This window comes from Amaranthus tricolor, chromosome 3 (assembly GCF_026212465.1).
Source record: "Amaranthus tricolor cultivar Red isolate AtriRed21 chromosome 3, ASM2621246v1, whole genome shotgun sequence".
Lineage (NCBI taxonomy): Eukaryota > Viridiplantae > Streptophyta > Magnoliopsida > Caryophyllales > Amaranthaceae > Amaranthus > Amaranthus tricolor.
The window spans coordinates 16,355,218-16,376,626 of record NC_080049.1 but is presented as its reverse complement, the minus strand read 5'-3'; the positions used below and the strand labels follow the sequence as shown (position 1 = coordinate 16,376,626).

Below are 21,409 nucleotides of genomic sequence, written 5' to 3'. Positions count from 1 at the left end.
GGGAGTGACAATTGTTTCTGGAGACAATACATTGCTCCCAGATGTATTAGTTAAAATTAATTTGTTGCACTATTTATTTAATAAGTTAATTTGTAAAATATTTTTTTAAACCACCTTAAAATAACCGTGTAATTTCTAAAGAGTGGAATATTTCTCTCCTTATTTTTCTCCTTAAAAATAGACTTATGTTTTGGATCTAATTAAGAGAATAACCACTTTGTCTATTTTTAGGAAAAATAAACCATGGCTCCTTTATTTAAAATCAAGCTTCTACTTATTTCTCATTTAAGGAATTAACCGTGGGTTTTTACTCTTTAGATCTAAGATCCACTTAATTCTCCTTAATCTTAGGAATAAGGATGTAATGGGTAATTATTCCCTGTATACTAGCTTTTAAACTCCTATATAAAGGAAACTTTGTTTTCAACCGAAATAGAGACTTGGTGAAAGCAAGAATCAATACGTGAGAGATTACAAATTATCAAGAAATATTTTTGTTCCAAAAATTGTCAATTAACTTATAATATTTTCTTGTGCAACTCTTTAATTTTATCTTAGAGAATTTATCTTTGTAAAGGATTTTTGAGAGAATTGCCAATTAACTTGGGTTCCTTGTCGTTCTCACTTGTATCAGTGTTTCTTTTCCAAATTTAGTATGCCATTCGTTTTTGGAGCAATGATGATGTAAATGAACTGTGTTACAACAAATGGAACATATCTTGCTATTGGGTAGATCAACGTAAACCTTTCCTTTGCTTTTGGTTCTTTCAAGCTATAACTAAGACTTACAGTGATTTTAGTTTAAGCATTTAGAATCCCTTTAGGTGTTTCCTTGGTTTTGTTGTTTACCTTAATAGTATCTACTTCTCTTTTTAATTTTCGTTTCCCTTTGCACTAGACTCTAAGTCTAATATTATCTTTTGAATACCAACACTAAAATCATGAATTAGAACATCACAAAGATCAAAATTGACAAAAAGTTTGTACTGACGTAGTTCAGCTTGAAGTATTATGTTTTATATTTTTAGCTCGTTCCATAGTTTCTTTTACTTATTATATTCTAATCAAGCAAGTTAAGGAACCTATTTTGAACATAAGTCCTAATTAAATTTTTGATAAGATATTTAGTCTATACAAACTTTAAGACCTTTTTCTGTTTGGGAACATATAGTGATCCTATCATGCAGTTTATTAAAGCGTTTCAAGTAGTAGTTCTGTCAATTTGTTTTTCATCCATTAACGTAAAGTCTTTAGAGATTGATTTTGGAACCATTGTTTCTTTTCCTTTTGCTTTTCATGTCTCTTTGTTCGATGTAACCATCAGATAGAGATATGCTATTATTTTCTATTAGTTGATCTTGTTCTTCTTCATATTTTTAAGTGTCGCCAAGTTGCTATCATTGCTCTTTGAAACTCAGTTTTGTTAGGGGTTCTTCGAGTTTATTGCTTTTCATTACTAGATTCTTTTGCTTTCCCTTTTCCCTTATCGGTTTCCCATATAGGGCAATCTCTTATTTTGTGATCATTACTTTCACATTGTGACAACAAAAGTTAAACATAGAATTTAAAGTTCACTTGTTCTAAGAATTGCTCTAGTTGTTATACTTGTTGTGCTTGTTAAATTTTTTGAATTTGTCGACTAATACTACAGCTTCCTCTTCATCCGTCGGAATCTTTTTGATCAAGAGCCTTTAGAGCCAATCATTTGTTCCTGGAATTTTCATGACTAGTAGTCAAATGTGGTTCGTCAGTCATGAGATGAAATCTTTGATTTCTTGGATGATTGTGACTTTGGCTCTCCATCGTTTATCTTGAGGAATGCTCTAAAGTATCTTCCTAACCTGCTCGTCAATGGGAATAATTCCTTTTTAAGAGACTAACTTATTTGTTATATTCGTGAATTTGTGAACATCTTTTGAATGGATTCTCTAGTCTCCATAGTAAAGCGTTCGTATTTGGACATATGTAAATCAATTTTAGAAAGTTTCACTACATTTTTTCTTTCATGAGTAACTTGTAGTACATACTAAATCTGGTTTGCGGTCTTACAGCCCAAAATGTGGTTGTGCTCATGTGGTCCTAGACCACAGTGTAGTTATTTTATAGCCATCACATTCATCTCCATTTTCCGAAAGTCTTCCATTTTGAAATTGACAATAAATCTAGGCATGGTTTCTATATTTTAGTTGGTTGTAATTACTTGAAAGTCTCCGACTTCTAAGATCCCCAATACTTGATAATTTCCGCTTCGATGAATGTTTTTATTCTATTTTTTCAGTAAGTGTAGAAACTTTCGTCAAACATTATATATCTTTGATTGCAGTAACCTCTTCCACTTTCTTGTAGGTGTTCATTGTCTCTAAGTACTAGGAGTTTGCTCACAGGGTTGAATATATTGTTAAGGAACGAAGCTTTGATACCAATTATTTGACTTTTACAGACAACAATAGGGGAGGTGAACAAGACTTTTCAAATTATACGCACATACTTATTTAAATTCATAAAATCAACTAAAAGGAAAATTAAACGCCAGCTAAAAAATTAAGTAACTGTCAGAAGATTTATCCTTCTAATTCGGATGTTGAATATTCTCTTTGTATAATAATTATACTTCTTTAATGTAAGTCTTCGAGAGAAAGACTCAAGAAACTTCTATGTTCCCTTTTGGAATCACTATCAAAAATCAACTTCGTATCTTGATTATATTCTTCTGAACACGTAAATCAAACTCATGAAAAATATTTAGCCATAATCAAAACATAATCAAACATAATAACTTTAAAGAGATCAATTATAATCTTAAAGTTGTGAATTTTGAGCTTCATGTAATAAATTAGAAATAATCAGTTATAACTTACTTTAAGGTATCAATTTTGACTTAAAATTGTTGTGCTCGTTTTAGAGCACATTTATGTTCCTATTATAGTGTCGAGTTTCGCTATTTTATATTGGTTTTATACATATTCTGCTCGATCTTACCTTGTTCTTGTCTCTGAGGTATTTTAAGGGCATTTCAGGTATTTTCGGAGGTTTCGAGATCAAGTAGCACGAGCTCGAGGCCTAAACACCATGATCAAAGAGGAGTCACACATACCGAAGCATTCCCAAGCACTATAAGTCATTCTCGAGAGCCTTACCAAGTCCGGAGACCATTACACACTTAATGAAGCAACGAAGAGCGCCCAGGGGTGCCATTCAGCCGAATTCCCCCACATTTCGGGCGAATAGTTGGTGAATTTCTCATGGCTCGAGTCTACACTCTCTCTCTAAATGGCGAATGAGTATAATTCGGGCGAACTATGTTCCATTCGGCCAAATGGTATTGCAATTCGGGCAAATGACTACTCGAAGACAAAGAAACGCGTTGAAAGTTATTGAAAACCCCGAACCAAGGCCATTCAGGCGAATGCCCATGCCATTCGGTCGAATGGGTACTGAAACTGCGCGTCTCGCTTTCTTCGCAAGCTTAATTCGTGGGCTACTTTTAGGGCTTTTGTTCCCTTAGTTTCTAGGCTATATATACCCTACTATTCTGAATGTAATAACATTCCTATTTTGAGAGACTCCCTCTCAACTTAGAACATTAATCTTTATTGCTTTCTCTTTCATTTATACCCTAGTGCAGTTCAAGCATTCATATATTGCTTTCATTTACATTCAAGCTTTGTATATTTGGATTCCTCTTGTTCTTTCCTTCAAGCTTTTGGTTTATGTAAGTTTATTTAATCTTTAATGCTTTGTTGTTTTTCAATACTTTAATTTAATGCTTTTATTGCTTTCTTTACATTTGCATGAGTAGTTTTTTCATTTATTGCTTACTTGTTCTTCATTATTGCATACCATCATTTATTGCTTTCTCCTTTGTTTCTTGTTGGTTTATTTGTTGTTCTTTATGATTTTAATCATGCTCTCATTTACTTATTTTATCTTAGTTGTCTCTAGCATGTGTGAGTAGTTCTCTTAAGGGTCGTGGTTTGGTGAAACCATAGGTTTGGTTCTTGTTCTTCATGTGTTAGGATAGGGTTGAGGGTGTTGTTGATTGATTGATTGATATTCGATTCGAATCTTGTCCTGCCACTCTTTAGGAGACATAAAACGATTATGGTCGTTCGTGTGGCTTATTAGGGTCACAAACTTCACCTCGTTATCTAGAGTGTCTCGATTGATTACCGTTCGATCACCCTTGACCTAGCTTTCCATGAGTCCTTAGAAACCTACCTAGGGTGGATCCTTACAATCCCCGTTTGTCTCTTATCATTTATTGTTACCTTTATATTTGCTTATTTATTGCTTTTTGTAGTCTAGTCTATGCACCCTTTCAACCTTTAACCTCCCTACGTCAAGTCATTCGTCTTGCTTGTCTTGTCCTCGTGGCTCGATCCCCGACTTACCGCGGCGCTATTTGTAGTTGTATTAGGGTGTTATAAATATTGTTTGTATAACTTAGTTCTTTGTTAACGATGCTAAAAACCGGTTATCAAAAAGGTATCAATTATGATCTGTAATCAATCAATTTCGTGATCGTTGACTATAAATTTTTTGAAAAATCAAAATTGGAACGATTGGGTTATATTTAAAGAGCGGTATCACCTTAAGGCAAGCTTTAGCAAGACTTGTTGTTTCATCTAAGCCACGAACACTTACTTTTAGCACAAATTCTTGTGAGATACAGTCTCTTTGAGAAACCATCTCTAATTGGGCCGGCCCATTATATATTTTGAAAAATATTATAAGTATGCATCAAAAATGATGCAAGTAGACATTTGAGATATTGAAAGTAGGCATTAAAGATACAGTAAGTAAGCATTAAGAATATTGTAAGTTGGCATTAAGAATACGGTAAGTAGACATTAATCTTTAGTGGGTTGGGTTTGAGATACGTCTCAAAGAGACGGCCTCTCAAGAGACTAGCTATACTTTTAAAAGTCATTTCTTTACAATGCTATATGTTTTGGGTCTCGTTAGTGGATCATTAGATAGAATATGATGGGTGTTAAACAAAGTCACCAACCACTTCTCTTTTATCAATGCATAAGTTAGTAAAAAAGATACAACCAAGGCTGGTAAAATTCTACTCCTATTACCCCCTCCGTATTAAAAGTGTATAAGATTTAATTACTTGCCAATCTTTGTTGAATTTTGGAGCATTTCTAGTAATATAAAAAAGATGCTCATCGCTTACATTTTCATCATTCCACCACAACATCGTTGAGTGGTAAAGCAAAAGTGAAAGCAATGTTTTAGAGTAAGTTATTGTAAGTATAAGAGTGAGCTACTACAATATAGTAGTAGTATATATTGTAATCTAATATATTTCTAGTATTATTATTATTATTACTTTAAGCATTAGTTGTACAATACCACTCTAAATTTTATTGTCTACATTATTATTTTGCTATCCCTTCCACATAAATATGCCCTAAAATTCTGTACAATTGGTATCAGAGCGAAACAGTCTATTGTGAGACTCACTTTGGTGAATTAATTGTCGGGGACTAGTAAAAATTAGTCAAAATAATTTTGGCTACCTGAGTGATCAAGTGATCACATTGAAATTCCATCTGTGTGCAATCTAGGATTTTGAAGTTTTTGGTAAGAGACCAAACTTACTAATTACATGAGAGACATAACTAAGTCAAAAATGAAGGATATTGCGAGTATGTATGGTAATATTGAGAAACTCAACAATAAAAATTACACTGTGTATAGCATACGTATGCAATTCTATTTGTTGAGTCAAGACCTTTGCGGTATATAGTCGGTGGTGGTGATACCACTGTACCAACCGATGTAGAAGAGTCAAAGAAGTGGAAGATTAAAGCCGAAAAGGTGATGTACGTGTTGGCAGCAACTGCAGAAGACGAATTGTTGCACCTCACTCAGGATGCAAAGACACCCAAGGAGACGTGGGACATATTGTTACAGTTGTTCTCAAAGAAGAACAATGCTCAACTTCAGATTCTAGAGAACGAGGTAATGTCGATCCAACAAAAGAAATTGACGGTGAACCAATATTTCACTAAAGTCAAGACTTTGTGTGAGCAAATGACAAAGTTAGATCTGGAGAATTCAATCATGGAGACTAGGATACGGGGATCATTGTGTGCGGCTTGAAGCCGAGTCTTAATGGTCTTGTCAAGGCCATCTAAGGTTGGGCTAGACAACCAACTCTAATGGAGTTTGAAAATGTGTTAGCTAATCAGGAAGCTCTAGATAATCAAATGTCCGGAGTTTCTATTAAAGATGAAGAGACTGCTCTATTTGGAAACAAAAATCCAAATAAGAGTGGCGAGAAGATTGGTTAGTCGAGTAATCCATTACCTAGAAAGTCAAATCAAAAGTCAGGAGGATTTTAAAAAGGACGAGGAAAAGAAGGTTTCCATCAAGGGGGAGCTCGAGATCGACAACAAAATCAGAATAAAGATAAGATCCTGACACGATGAGAGGTTGTGTGCTACAAGTGTAGTAAAAGGGGAGATTATGCTGGTCTAAGTCAGTAGAAGGGAATGATCCAACTTTGGTAGAGCCGGAAGGCTGAAGCGAAAAAGAATGGGATTTTCAAGCTTCCTATGCCGCTGAAGAGTCTAATTCAAAATATGACCTAGATGTGGAAGAACAGTCTTTCGACATTATGGTTGTGTCAACCTGCAACACCGAGCCAAAGGAAATTGCATTTACCACAACAAATAATATGATGATCAGTTACAAGGATGATTGGATCATCGACTCTGGTTGTTCGAATCACATGACTGGAGATAAAGAAAAGTTTGTGAGTATGTCCGAGTATAAGCGTGGTTGAGTTGTTATTACAGCAAACAACTCAGAGTAGCCAATTACTCATATTAGCAAAACAGTTGTAACTCCGCGATTCAGCAACAAGCAAGTTCAGATGGATAAAGTCTACCATGTTCCAGGTATAACAAAGAAACGGTTAGGGATGATTGACGACAACAAGAAGGGGGGAAGGGGGGGGAATTGTTGTTTGATAAGTTTAATTATTTTTGCCCTGTTTTTGCGGAATTAGATTGTGGAATTAAAACTTAAACTTGATGCGAAAAATAAGAAAGAGACAACACAATTTTATGTGGAAACCTTGTAGGCCTAAATAGAAGGAAAAACCACGACCCCCCGGGATTTCAAATTCTCTACTAATATTTTAGGCAATTAGTTACAATTACATAAAACAAATAATCAAAACTAGGCCAACTTCTCTTTTTGTTTCTCCTTCTCTTTCTCCTTCTCTTGCTTCACTTGAAGTTTCTCTCTTCTGCCCTAGACTTCCCCATCTAGTTACAACAATTCTCTCAAAAACCCTTTACAAAGGACAAATTCTTAAGGATAAAATCAATGAGTTGCACAAGAAAATATTTTAAATTAATTGGAAAATTTTGGAGCAAACATATTTCTTGTTTATTTTCCAATCTCACGCATGGACACTTCTCTTCGAAAAATCAGTTAGAAAACAATGACTTCTTTTATATAGGAGCTAACGTGGCTAGCAAAAGAAATGACTACCCACTACATCCTTATTCCTAAGATTAAGGAGAAATAAGTGGAACTTGATTTGCAAGTAAAAATGCCACGGTTATTTTCTAAAAATAGGTAAGTAGTTTTTCTTAATTAAACCTATAATGCAAGCCTATTTATGTTGAGAAAAATAAGAAGTTTCCTCCACTTTCAGAAAATGTGTCGGTTAATTGTTTTAAAGAAGTTATAAAAATATTTTCCAACTAACTTATTAAATTCATGATACAACAAATTAATTTTAACCAATACATCAACTAAAAATTAGAAAAATATATTCTATAGAATTTTCAGCTGACATTGTTTCTTCCAGACTTGAGTCTTGGGAACGAGCACTGTCTCCATCAACAAGTATCGTCAGATCATCAAACTTGGGAATGGTCTACCTCCTATCAACATTTGACATCCTAAGCGATCTTCCTTATCTAACTTCCTTGGATACATTTGACATGTACAATGTTCATAGACTAAGTCATAGGCACTATCATCGATCTTTATCAAGAGCAGATATTGACTTGCACACAATCTCTAATATACATTTGTTTATAGTAAGGGTAGTCATCATCAAAACCTAAAAGGGCCAACATATCAGAACTGACCGCCTTAGGAAACTATGTGCTCTTTGGACCTCGAGATGTAAAGGTGTACAAGAATTTAGAGGATAATTCAACACCGATACTAGAGGGACAGTACAACGCTTGGAATCCGTTTATATAATGTCTGCTCAAACAGCATATGTAGACTAGACAAGGAAAAATGATACAACTGACTTGTGGCAGTCACGCTTGGGTCACGTAAGCTATACCAAGCTAAAAGTGATGATGAAGAAATCGATGCTTAATGGTCTTCTTGAATTAGATGTTAAGGAAGATATAATTTGTGCCGAATGTCGATTCGGTAAAGCATACTAGCTACTATACGAACACTCAAAGTTTAAGTCTCAGGCACCTCTAGAACTTGTTCACTCAGACGTATTTGGGCCGGTCAAGCAACATTCAATAAGTGGCCTAAGAAATATGATCACCTTCATAGATGATTATTCTAGATATGTCTGGGTAGATTTGATGAAGGAGAAATCAGAAGCATTCAACAAGTTCCAGCAGTTCAAGGAAGCAGTAGAAAAAGAAGTTGGTAGAAAACTGCAATGCCTAAGAACAGACAATAGGGGAAAATATACATCAGCCGAACTCTCTCAGTATTTGCAAGATTGCAAAATACGACGCCAGCTCACTTGTCCAAACACTCCACAACAAAATGGAGTAGCAGAGAGAAAGAATCGACACCTAGCAGAGACATGTAGAAGCATGCTACATGCGAAAAATGTGCCACCACGTTTTTGGGTTGAATGTATGAAAACATCAACACATGTGACAAACAGGCTACCACAAGCGAGACTAGAGTTTGTCTCCCCGTACAAAAAGTGGTGTAAGATTAAGCCAGTAGTGAGCCTTTTTCGAGTTTTCGGATGTGTATGCTATGGGTTCGTTCCTGAGCACCTACATAGCAAATTTGACAAGAAGGCGATTAGATGTATCTTTGTGGGATATGATGATCAGAAGAAAGGTTGGAAATGTTGTGATCCAACTACAAATAAGTGTCATGTATCAAGAAATGTGCTGTTTGATGAAGCATCGTCTTGGTGGTCACCACAAGCTGTATTATTGCCAAACTCAAAGGAGATCGAGGAAAAGCTTCTAGAGAGAATAGAGGATCACTTTACTCAAGATGGTGATCTAGAAGGTGAAGGTTCACAAACTTCACCAAAAGCAAAAGAGAAATGTCCATGGAAGATATGCGCACATCATAGAAGTCCTGAAGAAGAAAAGCCAAGTCAGATAGAAGATCTCGAAGAAGAGTAACCTAGTCTAGTCCTACGAAGATCGATCAGACCTCGAAAGCCTAATCCGAAATATGCTAATTCTGCAATGGTTGAGGATGTCAAAGAGCCAACTAGTTATAATGAAGCAGCTCAAATAAAAGATTGGAGGAAAGCCATGGAGGAGGGAATTCAAGCTCTACACCAGAATCAAACTTGGGAGTTAGAACCAACACCCAAGGATGTTCAACCTATTTCTTGTAAATGGATGTACAAGGTGAAGACTAAACCTGATGGTTCCATTAAAAGCTACAAAGCACGACTGGTAGCTCGAGGATTTTCTCAGCAATATGGGTTATACTATGATGAAACCTTTAGTCCAGTGGCAAATATTACTACAGTGCGTGTTTTACTAGCAGTGGCTAGTCACTCTTGGAAGCTTTGCCAAATGGATGTTAAGAACCATTCTTACATGGATAGAGATATCTACATGCATCAACCTATAGGGTTTAAGAGTGAATCTCATCCAAACTATGTGTGCAACCTGAAGAAGGCACTTTACGGTTCGAAGCAAGCACCACGGGCATGGTATGGCAAAATAGCAGAATTCTTGCTACAAAGTGGTTACTCAGTTGCACCAGCTGATTCAAGTTTGTTTGTAAAAGTTTGAGATTAAAAGTCGGCGATAGTTCTTGTTTATGCTAAGGATCTCATCATTACTGGAGATGATGAATTAGAGATCCAATAGACAAAAGCAAATCTCTTAGTTCGATTTCGGATGAAAGAGCTTGGAGAACTGAAGCATTTTATTGGTCTAGAAGTGGAGCGAACCAATGATGGGATATTTCTCAACCAACAGAAATATGCCCAAGATCTTTTGGATAAATATGGAATGCTTGACAGCAAGCCTATCTCAACTCCAATGGAGGTTAATGTAAAACTATGTTCGGTAATAAGCAAGGAGTTAGAAGACGTGACAATGTATAGACAATTGATAGGAAGTCCAATCTATCTCACGCTGACCCGACCAGATATTACCTATGCAGTTAGTGTGATTAGTCGGTTTATGCAGAAACCGAAGAAACCTCACCTGGAAGCTATAAAGTGAATATTGAGGTATGTCAAAGGAAGTATTGATTATGGTATCCTTTACCGTAATGATAGAAAATTTAAAGTTGCTGGATATTGTGATGCTCTTATGCTGCAGATCTTGATACATGTTGATCAACTGTAAGTTATGTGTTCAACCTGGGTTCTAGAGTAGTTTCTTGGTGTAGTAAGAGACGACCAACAGTGTCATTGTCAAGTACAAAAGTAGAGTACCGAGCATCAGCGATGGCAACACAAGAATGTGTATGGCTCACCCAGCTACTAAAGGATTTGCATCAGCCTGTTGACTATGGTGTCAAGTTAAGTTGCGATAATCAGTCAGCTATACGACTAGCTGAAAATCCAGTGTTTCATGCTAGGACTAAGCATTTGGAGGTACATTATCACTTTGTTCGAGTAAAGGTTCTACGAGGTGAAATCTAACTTGAGCAAGTGAAGACAAATGACCAAGTTGCTGACATTTTCACAAAGGGTCTTGGAGGACCGAAGTTTGAGAAGTTTCGTAAACAACTTGGTATAACCTCAAGGTTTACTCTGAGGGAGAATGGTTGTTGAGGGGGAGTGTTAAACAAAGTTACCAACCACTTCTCTTTTATCAATGCATAAATTAGTCAAAAATTTACAACCAAGAGTGGTAAAATTCTACTCCTATCAGCCCCTCCCTATTAAGCTAAGTGTAAAAGATTTAATTACTTGCCAACCTTTGTTGAATTTTGTAACATTTCTAGTAGTATACATAGGGTGTTCATCACTTGCATTTTCATCATCCCACCACAACATCCTTAAGTGGTAAAGCAAAAGTGAGAGCAATATTTTAGAGTGAGTTATTATTTAAATAAGAGTGAGCTACTACAATATAGTAGTAGTATATATTGTAATCTTATATGTTTCTAGTGCTATTATTATTATTATTATTTTAAGCATTAGTAGTTCAATACCAATCTAAATTTTATTGTCCACATTATTATTTTTCTATCTTTTCCACATAAATATACCCCGAAATTCTCTACAGTGGGCTCACATAGCATGAATTGTACAACACCTTACTTAAACTAAGATATCCTTTCTTTATGTTCTTGATAATAATAATAATTTAAAAAACTTTTAAGAATTATATATTAGTTTATGTGATAAAAAATAATGTCAGTCAACTTTTTAAAAATTTATTAGATTTATATGTCATCAAAATTAATTTTAAAAGTATCAATAGCTATAAATAATTTTAGATAAAAAAAAAAGTTAAATCATCTTTTAAATAATCAATTGCACAAAAATATCAGAAATAAAGTTAGCAATTATCATTTTAATAAATTAAAAACTCAAATATAAGAAAATAAACTATATGTATTCGTCAGTAAGACGATATTCATGAGAATAGCTAAATTGAAGATTGATTATTACCACAAATTTTGATCAATGAGAAAGCTGATCAATTACAAATTTAATTTCTTTTTGCAGCCTAAAAAAACGTTTATTTTCTCCATTTTTGGACAGTCACACCCACGTAACTTAAATTTCCATATGGGAAAATAATAACCCCCACAATTTAAAAAATAAATAAAAAATGAAAAAAGTAAAACTAAATCTAAAAATTAACGGCCTTTCCACACTTAAGAGCCTCTGGAGGGATATCATTCTCCGTAAAAAGGCTTCTCTCATTGTTCCAAGCTCTGAAATAGAGTTGCTGACCCAAGTACTGCCTGTGCCATATTGCTGATCTCAAATTCCACATTCCTTTGTTGTCTAAAGATACTAATATTGCTGTCCACGAATTTCTATACACCTGCCAATTTTTTGTTTCATTATTAGATGTGGAGTTTTCATCAACATTTCACATTCTTTTTTTTTTTTTTTTTTTTTTTTTTTTTTCTCTTTTTCACGGTGGTTAATATTTAATAAATAAATTAAAAGTTCACAATAATTATTGGTCAATCACCACATAAAAATTGTGAACATATAACCAAATTAACAATCTTATACTTCTATTATTTTTCAATTGAACAATCACATATATAAAATTACTTGTTTATATTCATGAAAAAATAAAAAATATATATATTTTCATAAATAATTTAATAGTATTATTTTTTTATTTTTAATAACCATACTATTGACTATATTAAAACAATACTTTTTAGTAGCATAAGTGTTTTATTTGACTTTTTTACATAATTTGTCAATCACTCTTACCTTGAATTGTATTCTTAATCTAGAAGTTATAACATATTTATGTGGTATTTTATTTAATTTATTTTTATGTAAAGATTATTATGTAATATCAATTTATTATAATTTTTAATCATGTAAAATTAACAATAATAATAATAATAATAGAAATTTTATATTAGTAAAATAAAATAAATATGGTGAATAAGAGCTGGAAGTATAAAAATCTTGTGGCGCTCACAGAGTCACAGTATGCATGCCTCTTTGACTACTCTCGTTTTCCAAACCAAATATTATATTAAAAGTATATTTATTAAACAAGTTTATATTAATTTTTTTTGTAATATGACAACATCATTTAGCACAAAGGTTTCAATAAAACAAATTTTATTGCAATATTTGTGAAATAGTCAATCAATATATAGGAGTGAATTTGAGCTAATTTGAGTTTATAACCTGGACGGTGCTCCTCCAAACAGCATCCACCATATTGTATTTTCTCCTCATCTCAGGACTCCAATCACCGGCACCAAATCTGAAACATTCGATCACCTTTCTTAGAGTTAGACAAAAAAAAAAAAAAAAATTCAAGCAAATGAAGTTTTGTCAAATCAATATATAATTTATCTGGGAGTCTCATTCATCTTTTGGTTAAGTAGGTTCCTCGATATGGTATTAGAGGCCAACATGACAAGAAGTCACGGGTTTGCCACCCTTCATGTGGAATATTTAGCGGCTTTTACCCAAAGGTCTCTCGTATGAGAGGGCGTGTTAGAGTATATGACCATCCTAGGACCTCAACCATCAGTTTAAACTTTTGGTTGATTTAGTTGCTTGACAATTGTAATTAAGATCATAATTCATACTATAAATAGAAAGCTTACGCGACAACGAAGAAGTTGTGACCATCAAGATGCCAAGATTGGGTGAGTGTTTCATTGTTTTGGAAGATAACTTCAACAAAATCATGAAGTGCTAAACCATAAACATTGGTTCCGTACACCATTGGACCCGGTGTAGGCTGATCTCTACTGGTGTTTAGGTCAAAAACACCAGGAATGTTGTAATAATCAGCTAGTTTTAATGGTGTTTCTGGATTCACGTAGGACACATTGTTTACACCATAACGTATTTTGCCATCAATCTCTCCTACTGATTGTTCCAGGATTATAGTCTTTGTTATTTGGATTCCTCCATAACGGTATGATCCTTGAGGGTTTGGCCTTGCAGCGTTGGCTGTCAAATTCCATCTACATTTTCAAACACAAAAATAAATGTTGTTATATGACCCAGATATTGTTTCACAAAAACAGTTTTTTTCAATGGAAAAAAACAAATAATAATTCAATACATTTGTTTAAATTTTAGAAGAGTGGAAAAATTTGGACTTATTTACTAAAAGTTCGCAGCCTTTTCCATTTTGTCACCACCCCTTATATATTGAACTTTCGATAATGCCCTTAGTTAATTTTCAAACCATCAATCTCTAATTTCTCTCTAAGAAAACACTCTGAACTAAAATTCAATATCGAAATACTATGGCAAATGAAAATAATCACCAAAATTATTTGGTAAGCCTCGATAACAATCGTTAAAATAACAAAAATGCTTGTGTTGAAATGACGATCGTTATATGCCCAATTCCGATAACGAAGTGAGAAATGACGATCGTTTAAAGTTTGTTTGTGCTAAAATTTTGATACATGTTCAATATTTTGGGCATAACTTTTCAAAGAACATTCTTAGTAGTGCAAGGTTTGCGTCATTAGAAACTAGACTTCAAGATCTTTCCAAAAACATATTATATGTCAAATTCCGACAACCGAACGAGAAATGATGACCATTTGAAATTTATAGGGATTTTTGACAGAGTCGCACGCGATCGGACCGCGGTATGGTCGCTTAAACCATGCGACTCTACCGCGGTTTGGTTGTGTAAAAAGCGCGATCAGACCGCGGTGGAGTCGCACATTTTACGCTACCATACCGCGGCCCGATCGCGCGTTTTACTCGCGTATACGGCGGTCCGGTCGCACGCGAATAGATGTTATAAATTACTGCAAAATTTAAACGGTCGTCATTTCTCGCTCGATTTTCAGAATTGACCATATAATATGTCGTTGGAAAGCACTTGAAGTCTAGTTCCTAATGCCGTAAACCTTGCATTAATATAATTTTTCAATAAAAAGTTACGCCTAAAATATTGAACATATATCAAATTTCAGCACAAGTAAATTTTAAATGATCATCATTTCTCGCTCGATTATCGGATTTGGGCATGTAATATATCATTGGAAACATTGCAGTATTGTGATTGTTAAAATCGGGATTTTACTTAGAATCGCTTATAGAGGTAGAATCGAATCGGTAGATACGAATTGTAGAATCTTATGATTCTACAAATAAACTTAAATATATTAAAAGATATAGTAACTTATCATTATTATCCATTTTAAAATTTGAAATTTATGAATTAAAGTTTCTTTGACTTTATTTTTAAGAATGTAAAGAAAACTTTTTAATAATTAGTTTAAATCTTCATACCAATTAAGTAATTTATTTCTTAAAGGTTTTCATGATGGAATATTTGAAATTTATTTATATAAGTGAAAGAGATTCGTGAAAGATGGTACATAAGAAAAATTAATAATAATTTACTAAATTAGTAGATTCGGATCGTTAAATCATAGGATCATAGGATCATGTTATGATTCAACCTCTAAAAATTTTATTCCAACTAGAATCGTAAGATGCTACCACTTTAAGATTCTACCTACGATTCAAATCGCTCACTAGTTTTTGGATCGTAAAATCGTACAATCGTAAATTAAAATCGCGATTTTAACAACAATGGCAAAAAGAGTGATCATGTATCAAATTTCAACACAAAACGTATGATTAAGTTTTATTTTCTTTTTTAAAATTAATATTATTATTTTAATTTAATTATTATTAGTAAATTTATTTTAGTAATAATAATAATTGATTTTATAATTAAATATAAATTTAAGGGTATTTTAGTAATTTCATTAAAAAGAAGGGTAACCACATAATGAAAAGGGTAGCAAACTTTAAAGATTGGGTTTTCAAATTTAGGATCAAAATCATTTTAAATCCCCTATCAATTCAAATCGTGAGTTTTCCAAAATACTTAGCATCTTCTTGACCATGTGCGGATATAGTGCGTAGTAATTGAAATCAGTATAGCATTAGTTAAATTCAAAATAAAATCAAGTAGTATATGCAAATATATATATATATATATATATATATATATATATATATATATATATATATATATATATATATATATATATATATATATATATATATATATATATATATATACTCTAGATGGGTAAATTAGTGTATTGTCTCCTATATGAGTAATCAGGATTCAAAACCCATGAAGCATATTTTGCCTTAATTTATTCAATAATGATTGTAATTTTTTTATTTTAAATTATTGGCATCATTTTATTTTGGGATCGCCCACTATCCTTTAATCCTTTAGATCAGCGTTCAAAATACTACCTAGAGATACTCTTAATCAATGGATATTATTTTACCTTTTATTTTCAAAAGAAAAAACAAAATGAGATCTTATTTGATTTTCGTTTCAATGCATTAAATTTTTTAAAACTAAGAAAAGTGAGATCTTATTAGAAATTTAATTTGTTATACCAATCCTAATTGATGATATCTCAAAATTGGGTTAGTTAGGTGAATGGATATATATATTTGATGTACCTGAAAGTTCTAGCTTGCTTCATGGACCAGTGAACTTGATAAACCGGACCGATAGGTAATGGAAGAGATGGACCGCTGGTTGAGCCATTGTAACGGAAGGTAGCAGTGGCTTCAATTGCTGTCCTTGCAAAACGTGTTGAGGCCACTATGTAGTAGTCGCTGACTGTGCCATTCAATTTGACCAAGAAAGCCAAAGATTGACCTGGATGAACATCAAGTGACTCATATTCTTCTTGGAGAACATGAGAACCTTCAACCTCAACCAATTTCAAACCATGATCTTTTATTCTTATATTGATGGAAGTCATTGTTCCTACATTCGCAACACGTATCAAGTACGATTTCCCTGCTTCACCACTGATTACTGTGTTTTTTGGATCACCATTGATTAGCAAACCATCTGGCATTGGCATATTGTATCCATCATCTAGCCTTTTTTGAAGTTCCTGCGTTGCATCAAAAGTGAGTTCCGTTTTTTCTATAGGGGCATGTCTTATGGAAAACTAATTTTTTGTAAAAAATGAAAATCAAATAGTTTTATTATATTAAATAGAGTATATATATCACACTGAATAGGGTACATATTCAATATAAGGGAGTACACGTATTTTTTTAGTTCATACAACAACTGAAAATAACTAGTATCTCATAGACGATTGATTATTAACCCCTATTTTAAAATTACAATCATTTACCAAAATGTCAAAAATGTATGTACTCCTAAAGCTGAATATTTACCCCTATTTTTAGTTTTTACAACTTTAAATGATTTTAACGTGATCTCTATTGACTTATTTAATCTTTTAATTAAATGGTTCTTTTTGAAACCATCTAAATATCTCCACGGTCATAGTAGTAGTACATAGGAAAAGCAATGGACATGGGTTGGACATCGATAAGACCAACAATGTAATAAGCAAAAGAATTCATTAATAGAAAAAACATTGAAAATATAAAATTACTATCCACTAAATTGCTCTATTCTTTCACTAGCTTATTAATTTATTTTGTCTTGAAATAATGTGAGCTGCATACCTTGTAGTCAGTGTTATACCAATCTCCAACGAGGAGGGTATGTTCACCTGCTGGCTCAGGGTACGGCAGGGCAATTACCGATCTTCTGATTATATTGAAGGCACCAAAAGCTCCGGCAAGTCGTTGCATCCCTGTGGAAGGGAAGTACATGTAGGAACCAATCTGATCTTTGGCTTGCATCTTGAAGGTCCAGTTGGAATTTGGAGGAATAGCACAGTTTGTTCCAAGTACACCATCTTGCCACGACATCTTTCTTTGCCAAACCCCGTTCCTACACCATCGTAGTAGCTCGTAATTAGTTAAATGAATGATTAATAAATGATTAATCAAATATTGTGCACGTGAAATTAAAGATTATGTTTGCTTTTTCAAATAGCAAAGCAACATTTTTAATTTATTTTTTAATATTAAAATTGCGTACATTCAAACTCTTGAACATTTATGTTTAAATTGAAGCTCTTTATTAAATTAGAGGGCGAGGGCGATAAACAAGGAAATTTGGTTACCATGTCATGAGGAAAGGCTCATCCAATTTGTTGTGAAGAGTGACATAAACATTGTCGTTGGTGTTGCACTCAATTTTTGGACCTGGAAATTGCCCATTTATAAGAATACCCTGCAATTCAAGAAAAACATTTTGTTAAGATGACTATGCATTGTATTGGTTTATAATTACTTATTAAAATGAAGTCATTGCATATATGTGGAGAACAACCAACCCTTTGAGAGACTCCAAGAGGAGATATCGTTCCATGGGTTATTTCCCAATCATAATATCTGTACGGACTTTCCGCAAAAACTCCAAAAATAATTGACAAAGCCAAGATTTCAAAGAGGAAAGATAACCTTGTTATCTTTCCCATTTTATGAGGACTAATGGCTTAGCTCAACCTGCTAATAAAACATATATATATGTAACTAACATGAATTAAAATAAAGTTTCTCCAACTAAATTCACAAATAAATTATGATTATAAGAAATGCATGGATGTACAAGTATACGACTAATTAGGCTCTATGACAAAAATACTATTTTAATTATACAAGCAACAAATTCTAAAATTTCATGACAATAGTTAAACAACTTTTGCTCATCACAGCCTATGTAAGTTTATCTTTTAAAACAAATTGTTTTATTTGAAGAAACTTCATGCCTCAAATGGTTTTTTCTGTTTTAGATCTTCAACATATTATTTTTATATTTAATCACATGTCATGAAAACTCATTTATTTATTTATTTTTTTTAAATTAATAAATACGTAAAGCTAGGTTAGCTGGTTCAATTGTTATTTACACAACCAAATTAATACATTAAAAATTGTTGCCTAATGCTAACTGACTTGACTTGTTAAGAAGCCAGCACACCACAATTCTTACTCATCTCAAGTGGTGGGTTAGATTGGGTTGGGTTAAACACCTTATTGACCCAATTTTCTCGTCTAACCATCAAAAACTCTTACTTAAATGGACGTGATTGCATGCTATTAATATGAATGACGGACTAATAAGAATTTGAAAACTCAAATGGCGTTCGATATGATGATCTAAAATGAGCAAAAATCATAGAGATTATATGAGCAAAGAAAGTATATACGTACACTATGCTTTACCTTGATGATAATGAAAGCAGTAGATCAATGCAGTCCCCTATTGTGTTGTAAAAGAAATTCGAAGTGCAAAGAAGAGATTTATGTGTTGAAACGGTGTGTTCCCCAATGCAACATATATAAATAACTCCAAGATTAATACTAATTTATATGCTAAGCTGGTTTGAATCAGAGGTGTCAGAGATCTATTGCGGAGCACTTCATGCAATTGATAAAAGTCAGCCGGCCATATTACGTTTACACTCACGCACTTTCTTGCTTGGAGTGTTCTTTAATCACAATTAATAATTAGTAATTCATCTAATTCAGAGTTAATGTCATATTTATAATTTTGCACATTTGTTAATGCACTAAGTCGATCAATAATATTTCAAATTGTGTATAATTAAAATTATAAAAAGTTGAAATTAATAACCTTCACATTAAAACGAATTAAACAAGATTAAATTTGACTATATTTAAACTTATAAATCAAAAATTAAATTCAAATTAAAAGTAAAAGATGAATAGTATCTTAAAAACAGATGAAATAATAACTCTGAATTGAAAGGAGTATAATAATTAACCTTTATTAACGATATTAAATGTTGGAAATAGTAATGAAAAATTAGCGTACTTTTGCTAGAAAATATCTTTACAATTTTGATTGCTATGCCTCTTCTCTAGAATATTAATCTTCTCATTTTCTGAATTCACAACATTCATTATTCTATACTACATCCATTCCACTATACTTTTATATTTGACTTTTTACGCAATTTTATGTGTTATTTTGATTATTTATATATTGAATTATATACATATAAAAATTATAAAAAAGTTAATATTATGTAAGTATATGATTAGACGATTCAAACAAGATCCTACTTAACTTTTTTATTCTTACACATTAGCCGCAATATATAAAATAAGTTTGAACAATGAATAGCGTGATAACCGTTATTTAGCGAGTATTCAAGAATGAAGGTTACACGTGATAAGAAAAATGTGAAAAAAAAAACTCTATATAACCAAAGTTTTATTAGCATGAGAATGACAAGGTACATATATTTCTTAAAAATTTACATTATAACTCATTTTTTATTAGCAGCTTCTAAAACCAAAAACTAAACGGAACATTAGGAGTATCTCCTTATTTGTTTAATCGAATTGCATTACAAGGGGAATTGGCCACATACATTAAGCTAACTATAAAGTTCTCTAAATTATATGTAGTTCTTGATAAAAAATAGAATAAATAATGTAATTTATGAATCCGATTATTACAAAATGTCCTCAACCCACCGAAGACACATGAAATAATTACTAATATAACTTTGTCATTAATTCAATATAGTTCTAAATTTCTAATATGAGTTTTTTTTTGATCTATTTTACTCAAAAAAAAAAAATACTTGCGAAAACATTAGATAAAAATGTACTTTTGTAATACTTTCTCTGTTATCCAATACTTGCTATATTTTTTTTACATGTAATTCAATATATACTTTAATATTAAATATCTTTATTTTCACCGGATGAAAAATTATAAAAATAACATTTTAAAAATGCTAGATTTTAAGACAAATAAAATAAGATCTCAACACAAAAATTCCTAGAGCCAAGTCAGTATATTTTCGGGTTCAGTAAAATTATCATACTCTTACCGAGTCTGTAATTCATCATTTTATTCAATACAGTTTTAATTAATATAGTTTTAACAATAATTTTATTTCAGTTTTATTGCTGCAAATTAATAGGACGAATCACGAGAATAATCTGTATTGCAATAAAATATACGTTGTTGAATTCCAATTCCTTAAACTGAAAGGTAATTTGAAATATGCGAGCAATAAAAAAAAAATTAGATGCATATGCAAGGAATTAAATGAGATGCGTCGGTGGTGAGTCGAAGAAGGTGAGTAGTGCGAGAGCAACGGAGCTTAGAACGGATCTTCCAACTCAATTAACAACTCTAAATCTCATTTTATTTAAATTACAGTTATAATTTATTATTATATCTTATATTTTTGCAATAAATTTAACAGCAACATAAATGTCTCACATGGAAGATGAAAGTACAGATATATAGAGAGAATGAGAAGGCGGGGAAAACAAGCAACACACTGCGAGCCTTTGGTGGATCCAGTTTCTTGCACTCTACACCCTTTACTTTGATCTTCTTCGATTTTCTCATGTTTTCGAATTTCGAGTCTTTTCTACTCTTTCAATTCTATTTTTGTCCTCCCTCCATTCTAGACATTATTCTCATTTATTTTTTTGTTATAATTGGCTTTTAACTCTTGATTTGTATTTTATTATTAATTTATAAGCTAAGACATTGTTACAAGAAATCTAATTTGATTAATTATTAATATTAATTTTTTATTATTTTTAATTTAGAACTAGAGATATTAAAGA

General features: G+C 32.5%; 1 protein-coding gene across 3 annotated transcripts; it reads right to left on the bottom strand.

Moving 5' to 3' along the window:
• Positions 1-11,827: 11,827 nt before the first annotated feature.
• Positions 11,828-19,126, bottom strand: LOC130807798 (L-ascorbate oxidase homolog). Of its 3 annotated transcripts, none has more exons than XM_057673140.1 (8): positions 19,013-19,126; positions 18,121-18,295; positions 17,908-18,017; positions 17,402-17,672; positions 16,367-16,812; positions 13,501-13,866; positions 13,073-13,151; positions 11,828-12,233 (listed from the first exon to the last, which is right to left on the bottom strand). In XM_057673140.1, the coding sequence occupies exons 2-8, from the start codon at positions 18,262-18,264 to the stop codon at positions 12,036-12,038; spliced, it is 1,614 nt and encodes a 537-aa protein (XP_057529123.1). In that variant the 5' UTR covers positions 18,265-18,295; positions 19,013-19,126; the 3' UTR covers positions 11,828-12,035. The 3 variants fall into 3 exon arrangements, with proteins under 3 accessions (XP_057529123.1, XP_057529122.1, XP_057529121.1); XM_057673139.1 differs by having other exon boundaries at positions 18,121-18,292; positions 19,001-19,112; XM_057673138.1 differs by having other exon boundaries at positions 18,121-18,292; positions 19,013-19,112.
• Positions 19,127-21,409: the final 2,283 nt, after the last annotated feature.